At 46.0% G+C, this 7,631-nt stretch overlaps 2 protein-coding genes across 2 annotated transcripts in view; one reads left to right on the top strand and one right to left on the bottom strand.

The window, feature by feature from the left end:
• EPDR1 (ependymin related 1) overlaps positions 1-494 on the bottom strand; it is a 27,597-nt gene extending 27,103 nt beyond the window's left edge. Inside the window, 6 exon segments of the mRNA XM_008052903.2 lie at positions 1-170; positions 172-228; positions 230-283; positions 285-325; positions 328-416; positions 418-494. Coding sequence (XP_008051094.1) covers positions 1-170; positions 172-228; positions 230-283; positions 285-325; positions 328-416; positions 418-494 — 488 coding nt within the window.
• A 3,452-nt stretch (positions 495-3,946) lies between these two features.
• SFRP4 (secreted frizzled related protein 4) overlaps positions 3,947-7,631 on the top strand; it is a 9,816-nt gene continuing 6,131 nt past the window's right edge. Inside the window, exons 1-3 of the mRNA XM_008052901.1 lie at positions 3,947-4,780; positions 6,118-6,198; positions 6,295-6,360. Coding sequence (XP_008051092.1) covers positions 4,336-4,780; positions 6,118-6,198; positions 6,295-6,360 — 592 coding nt within the window. The 5' untranslated portion in view covers positions 3,947-4,335. The remainder of the gene's footprint in view (positions 4,781-6,117; positions 6,199-6,294; positions 6,361-7,631) is intronic.

The following is a 7,631-nucleotide window of genomic DNA, read 5'->3' as shown; positions in this document are numbered from 1 at the left end:
TCCCACTGCTGCGGCGCTTGGCACGGGCGCGGCGCCCCCGGGGACCCCGCCGTCCCCAGGCCGCACAGGCAGCCCAGCGTCCAGGCCCAGAGGCCTCCCAGCAGCCAGGCGCCCAGAGGTCCCCCGGCCACGCGGAGGGGAGCGCGCCCTGGCATCGCGGGCCGCCGCAGCCCCAACCCTCGAGGGTGAGCCCGAGCCCAAGGGGGCGCTGAGACGTCCGGGCGCACTGGGACGCCCCACCGGTTCCCTCTGAGCTGTGCCGGGACTGTGGTCTGGGGCGAAGGTGCTTCCTGTCCCCGCGGTGGCCTCTGTTGTTGTTGACTCAGGACGTGCCAGCCCAGGGAGCCGGGATTAGGGGCCTGGGAAGGCTCCAGTGGATCGCGCGGGAGCTATTTCTGCATTGGCCGCTGCCGGCTGCCGCTTCTGTTTTCCCTGCTCACTGCTGCCAACAGGAAATGCAGTGGCAGTGGTGCCACTAGCATCCTGAAAGGCATCGTGCTTGCGGGAGGGGAGGGGTGGGGTGGGGGGGTCGATGCTGAGAAGGGGTATGTTTCTCCACTAACTGCAATGTTCAACAGGTAATCACATACTGGGGGGCAATTTTAAGGTCGAGATCTGGAAAACAAAGCGGCTGAATTTGCTGTGCCCCCACATACCTTGCTCCTTGTCAAAATTGCAACCTTTTTCCTTCAAGTTAAAACTGGAAAAATGGGTCCTTTCCTGAAGAATTACACTAGCTATTCATGATGGCCGCTTCTCAGCTCTCACTCTAGGTAAAGGGTCTGGGGACTAGGGAACAGGCACTTCATTGGGCCTAGGACTCTCAAACATTGCCTCAAAGTCAATTTAGTGATACTGCTTCCCTTCCCTCACCTGGCGATACCACAAGCTAAGAGGTTTGTGTGTCTGGGGGTTAGCCTCATCAAGAACACAGTTAATTGGGTTTATGTTTACATAATGTTAGGATCTACAGTATGAAATCCAGAAAAAAAAAAAAGGGAACAACAACAAAAAAGAAGTCCTTGCTTTCCAAATGCATAAATTCTTTCCATTTAAGCTGCATTTCAAGGATGAGGAAAACTGAACCAGGTAAAAGTGGAAGAGAACATTCCTGAACAAAGAATATAAGGACAAAAAAAATGGGTTCAATATTGGGGTTCAAGTACAAGGCAGAAGGGTATTCTGGAGCCATAGCACTCATTTTAGGGATTTAAGGATTTTAATATTGAGGAGAGTGGGAACCGTCAATCAACCTAAAGCTAGGGAGGGACATCATCCATGTGCCTTGGGAAGCTCACTAAGGTGACAGTGTAGAGAATGGGTAGGGCCAGACTGAAGGCCGGGAGAGAAGGAAGCTGCTGTTATTGTCCTGGCAAGAGATCCTGACTGAGCTAAGGTGGTGGCAGTGGGAATGGAGAGGGTGGAATGCAGTTGGGAATTATGGAGAAGAGTTTAGACTCGCAGGAGAAGTTTCCGGTTTGGGCCACTAAACGTTCAGTCCTAAAGGAGAGATGATACATTCTGCTTAAGACTGGCTGACTTTGAGGTGATGATGAGATAGTCAGGTAGAAACATTCATGGGACAGATGGAGAGATACTTCCAGAAACCAGCAGGACTTTTGGATTTGAAAGCTATGGGCTCATAGGTGGTCATTGAAGCTAAAGAGTAGAACACAGGTTCCTGGACCAATTTTGATTCCCAAGGGATATTTTGGAAATATCTGGAGACATTTGTGACTGTTACCACAGGGATGGGGGAAAGGCTGTCACTGGCATTTAGTGGGGGAAAGGCCAGGAATTCTATGACACTTCTACAATGTACAGGAGAGTTCCCACAACACCACCACCAAAATAAAAATTATCTAGCCCCAAATGTCACAATTACTTAAACTAAGAAAACCTGCAGGGAAGGAAGGTTTGGGAGTGAGAAGAAGGCTGAGGATGGAGTCCTAGAGAACATTTAAAGGATGGGCAGAGAAGCAGGCACTTGAGGAAACCAAAAGGATTCAGCACAGAGAAGCCACTGAACAGGGGAATTTCCTTAGCTACCTAGCTTTGGCAAACAAATGTAAGATGTGGAGAGCATGGATTGAATGCTAAAGTAAGGTATTCCAGACTCACAATATCCCTGAAGGGCGTGAAGAGGAAGGACAATTGACAGGTTCTCCTCATGCATTCATTCCTCTCTGTAGAATAACTAGAGACAGACTACCAGTGGGCCTAATGGAGTGAACAAAGAGCTTTAAGGAGAAGGTCTTTCCATTTCCCCTCACCCCTTCTTAAAGAAAATGCATCAGGAAACATCAGGGAAGCCTATGAAACTTTAAGACTTAGTGCTTGCAGAGTTAATCAGATATAGCAGGTTCAAACTGGCTGCAGAAATTTAAGCCCTCTCCAAGTTTGTCCTACTCAAACAACTCATAGGAAAACGATAAGTAGTTCAGCTGCTTCTCTTATTCCCTTGGTAGGAACTTCAGCTGAAAATCTTTTTTACTCAGCAAGGGGTTTGGTCCCTGAATTTTATGGCTGGAAATGGTTTGAGATGTCATCTGGGCTATCCCCCTTGCTTGATATTACCAACCCGGTTTGGAATCTTCAGAGCCTGACTTGATACCTGTTCTACAGGGAATTAGGATACCTCTTTAGATTGGCCTAGACGCTGCAGGCTTCCCTAAACAGAACCAGATTCTTTGGGTAAATCCTGAAATGCATTTGTTTATCTTTTTAACTTACTATATTTAATTCAAGTTCCCTAGAAAATAAGACAATGAATTTCAAGTACTCAGTCCCATACCTTACCCACTGTAAATTCCCAAAAGATGTTAGTTGTGCTTGTTTCTCCAGCTATTTTAATCCTTAGTCCTGGTGAGGATCAACACTAAAATAACTTTGTGGGTTTAAGCTCTGGAGAGGAAAGCCTGCCTGCCTTAAAATCAGGTTAAACTATCTTTTTAAAGATTAACTTTCTGAGAACATATGGAAACTTAGTGTATACTGCTGATGCACTAAGAAAATATAGAGCAGAAGTCTCACTGTCTGAAGACTAATATACACTTAACAACAATAAAGCCTCCTTTTTCTGTGGGTAGCTGACCCAACAGTTGATTTTACTATCTTTTCCTAATGCAAATAAGAGAAAACAAAGCACACATACTTGCTTTCTGTGGTACACAGCCTCTTACTCATTTCAAATATCAGTCTCCAAGCACATCAAAAATCAAGATTTTAGGCTGCTGATTTGGAAATCATTTGGCATGAAAGGGGGAAACGATATTTCAGATGGTGGCGTCCAAAGTTTTCTTTGATTTCTCCGGGGTTGCATTCATGATAAAGAGGGGAACAGGGAGTTTGAAGACAGGGGGAATGTTGGTAGACATTCCTCAAGCTAGAAGATGCTATTACACCTTCCCACGGTTCTGTTAAGTTCCTAGAGCAGACACAAACCAAGTGCTATGCTGGAAAAACTGCAGCCAAAACTAATGTCTACTGGCAACAACAACAAAACAAACTCCACAAACTTGGGACGCGGTGGGAGAGGTTTATATAAAGTGGCCATCCTGTTCCAACATTTACTGCTCTATCTCCTGGCCCCACACGGTAGTCTCACTAATGTCCTCAGAGTGCCTCATGCCCCCTACTGGAGATAGCACGTATATTTCGGAATTGGAGGCAGCAGATGTTCCATTTCCCTCCAACCCGGTTCTTGGGGAAATTCTAAGGCAGCAGGCGCAAAGTCCCGCTTTCACACTCAGAAGAGCTCCTTTCTCTCGCTCTGGAAGTTTTCTCCCGCACCCTCTTGTATCTGGTGTCCAAAACGACTGCCAGAGGAACTTCTTCTTGGTCAGACTAAAAAGGAGGACTTTGGGGTAATGCAGGATTGCAGCCCAGGGCTGAGGCCCGGAGGGGATGATGTCACCGCTCCTACCCGGAGAGGTCTGGGGGTGGGGCAGCCAAGGGGGAGCCCGCGCCGCGCCGGCAGTTGCCAAGGGAGAGTTCCAAGCCCACGTCAGGGGAGGTGTCGGGATAAATAGGGTCCCGCAATGGCCGTGGCCGGAGGCGCTCCGAGCTGCGGGGTCCAGGATTGGAGCTGCCCGGGCGGGTTCGCGCCCAGGAGACTGAGGGCTGGCGCTGCTCGTGCTCAGGGCGCGGGACGGCGGAGATCCGCGGCGGGATCCTGCGGCCCCGCCATTGCCTCCGACTGGAGTTTGGGGAACGAACCTTTCCTGTGCCCCCAAAGGACTTTCTCCTCGGAGAAGGGACAGATAAAGACGAGAGGGGGCGGGACGTGAAGGGCTCTTTCTGCCTGTCAGGGTCGCAGCGCGGAAGGGCAGTGCCATGCTCCTCTCCATCCTGGTGGCGTTGGGCCTGTGGCTGCGCCTGGCGCTGGGCGTGCGCGGCGCGCCCTGCGAGGCGGTGCGCATTCCCATGTGCCGGCACATGCCCTGGAACATCACGCGGATGCCCAACCACCTGCATCACAGCACGCAGGAGAATGCCATCCTGGCCATCGAGCAGTACGAGGAGCTGGTGGACGTGAACTGCAGCGCTGTGCTGCGCTTCTTCCTCTGCGCCATGTACGCCCCCATCTGCACCCTGGAATTTCTGCATGACCCCATCAAGCCGTGCAAGTCGGTGTGCCAACGCGCGCGCGATGACTGCGAGCCTCTCATGAAGATGTACAACCACAGCTGGCCCGAGAGCCTGGCCTGCGACGAGCTGCCCGTCTACGACCGCGGAGTGTGCATCTCCCCTGAAGCCATCGTCACTGACCTCCCAGAGGGTGAGGCTTGGGAAAGGATGGAAGGGGGCGAGGAGGCACCCGGGGATGCCGCTGCCGCTTGAGAACTGGGGGCCACACCTGAGTCTGCTAGGGAGTGGTCTGCCCCCTAATCCCACTTCACTTCCAGGCTTAGAGGAGTGGGAAGAGAGGTGTGCGGGGTCGGGGGTGGGTGGGATTCCCTTCTGAAAGAGGCAGATTTCCCTACAGGAACTTTAGAAGCTAGGAAATAACATCCCGCTCCACAAAGAAAAAAGAAATAATTCCTCACAAAGGGAGCCATTGGCAATATTTTCACTTACAGTAATAACAGGAATAATAATAGCAGCAAACAGGTATTGCTATATACCTGAGAAAGTGTCAAGCACATTACACTTATAACTAAGTGAATGCGCAAAATAATCTCAAGAAAAAGGTGTTAATACTCTTTCCACTTAGTGCTACTTCTGAAAAGTTCTTTGTGAAAAAGTTATGGTCGTTGCTCCCTACCAGGAGTGAGGAACATGCAGTCACCCTGGAAAAATAGTGAGGTCTGTTTGATGGTCATTGACCAGGAGCCAACCACTGTGGCATTTTAACGGATCTGATCTCTGCTTCCACTTCCTTCTTTTCTCTTTGGTCATTTGGTTGCTTTTCTAGGAAGAAGGAGCGGATTTAAATTCACTTCTTGAAATGAAACCAAAGAATATTTTTGCATGGTTTTAATCCAGGCTTTCTCTGATCCAGGTTACTCCGCATTTAAAGAGACAGTAATACTGGGTTGCTGTAGTGTTGTCTCTGAAGTTATACCTGGGAGCATTGTCCTACACATCAAGGAGGAGTGGCTCAATGAAAAGCAAATTGAAACTCCTCTTGAATTCAGAGTTTTAGAAAAAAACATTTATTGCTTAAATTGTATAAATGATAGAGGCTTATGCTTGGTTTTGACTATGTAGCTGTGGATTGTTTCTGTGCTGCAGAATATGGAGGGGGGTTGGAAATATTTTGGTTATTTTGATTAGTATAAACTATCAACTTGGAAAAAAACCTAAGTTTTATATGACTTTGGGAAGGAGTGATATGATTGATCCAGATTGACTATGTGTACCAGCCAGTTTAAATGGATGTACACTGACACCAATTTGTGCTGGGATAAGCAAAGTCTCATCCAAAAAACTTCTTTCCTAAGCCCTGGAGTTTCATTATGAAAGAAGTAGTTGACAATCTCATGTCATTTTTACTATTAAGTGGTATTCTTCTGTGATGCTGTGTTAGTTTATATCTTCAGATGCTTCCTTATTCCATTTGAGTGAACAGACAAAATCACTAACCACACCCATGTGGCCCTGTTTGTGTTTCAGATGTTAAGTGGATAGACATCACACCAGACATGATGGTACAGGAAAGGCCTCTGGATGTTGACTGTAAACGCCTAAGCCCTGGTGAGTTCTTCTCTCTTTAAGGTACCCCTACTTCTCCTCCCCAGAGGGATTTCTTTATACGTTTCCAAATGTTTCTACCTCTTTTTACTTTTTTAGATCGGTGCAAGTGCAAAAAGGTGAAGCCAACTTTGGCAACGTACCTGAGCAAAAACTACAGCTATGGTAAGTCATCGAATAAAGTTATTTACTCTTGAGACTTGGCACATCGCAAAAGTTGGAATCTCAATAAGGTTGTTCCTGCTAAAGCCAGATCTACCAGTCACAAAGTAAAGAAGAGGATTGGTGACTTTTCTAGTTAACTGTGTGCGTTCTGAATAGCACAATATTAATGGGAAAACTTCTTGTTTTTCTGGGTAAATAAAATGAAAACAAAGGAAATTACCCAGATGTTAACAGTTACGTGGATCAGGTTAAAAGTTTGATATCTTGATCTTCTTTGCCTTGGTGAGAAGTACTGCTCAGCCCAGATAGTACACCTTACCTGATCTCTTCCTGAGGCTTCATTGCTGCAGGAGGGATGGGGGAGTCTTCCAAAGATTTGATTATCTGAAGCCCAGAGAATTAAGGCCCAGAAACCCAGACAATGAAGACTGCTTATGTATCTTTTTACTTTTAAAAAAAGCTACAAATATTTAACATCTTAAATTGTAAGGAAATATGTTAATCACAAAACCCTTATGGCTACACTATTGAAATACTTGAAATGCCCTTCTCTCTCTTATTTGAAAGGATCATTCAACATTCTCTTCAAATAATAAGTCAGTCATGATATTTGGAATGTTTGAAGTTATTTTAATTCTACTACCATTAATTTATAAGTAAATTTAAATAAAAATATATTATTTTTAAAAATCTGTTAGGGCTGGCTATTTTATATTTCACTGCATGTCTTAAATTATTTCTACTGAAATAACCAAAAACTGCTGTGAGAAAACTGTATATTTTGTTAACTTAGTTTTCATACTTCAAGCTGAATTTTTATATCAACAAGGAACTTTAGGATACATATCATATATGAAAGCAGAAAGAATACAGCAGCATGGAAACCTAAAAAAAAATAACTAGACTGTCAGATTTGAAAATCATACCCAACCAATATGAGTAATTCAACAAAAAGATACTTTATCTTTTCCAGTAGTTTTTTTTTAAATCTTAAAACCTGTTTTATGTAGATATCATCTTAATCTGAGCTTCCTAGTCTCTCATTTATCAAGATCCAGTCCTAGGTACAAATCAGAGTTTCTCTGTCATGCTGTTCTCTAGGGTGTCATGGCTTTGGAAGTACCTTGATAATGAAACTATTTTCTTTTTTTTCTTTTTTTTTTTTTTGAGTTGGAGTTTCACTCGGTCGCCCAGACTAGAGTGCAGTGGCCGCTCCCGGCCACCGCAGCCTCGCCTGCTGGGCTCCAGCGATCCTTCCATCTCAGCCTTCC

The sequence above is a fragment of the Carlito syrichta genome, unplaced genomic scaffold (assembly GCF_000164805.1).
Source record: "Carlito syrichta isolate Samal-C Ts95f unplaced genomic scaffold, Tarsius_syrichta-2.0.1 Scaffold287654, whole genome shotgun sequence".
Taxonomy (NCBI): Eukaryota; Metazoa; Chordata; class Mammalia; order Primates; family Tarsiidae; genus Carlito; species Carlito syrichta.
Note: the sequence above shows the minus strand (reverse complement) of the source record. Positions and strands in the feature narration are given on the sequence as shown.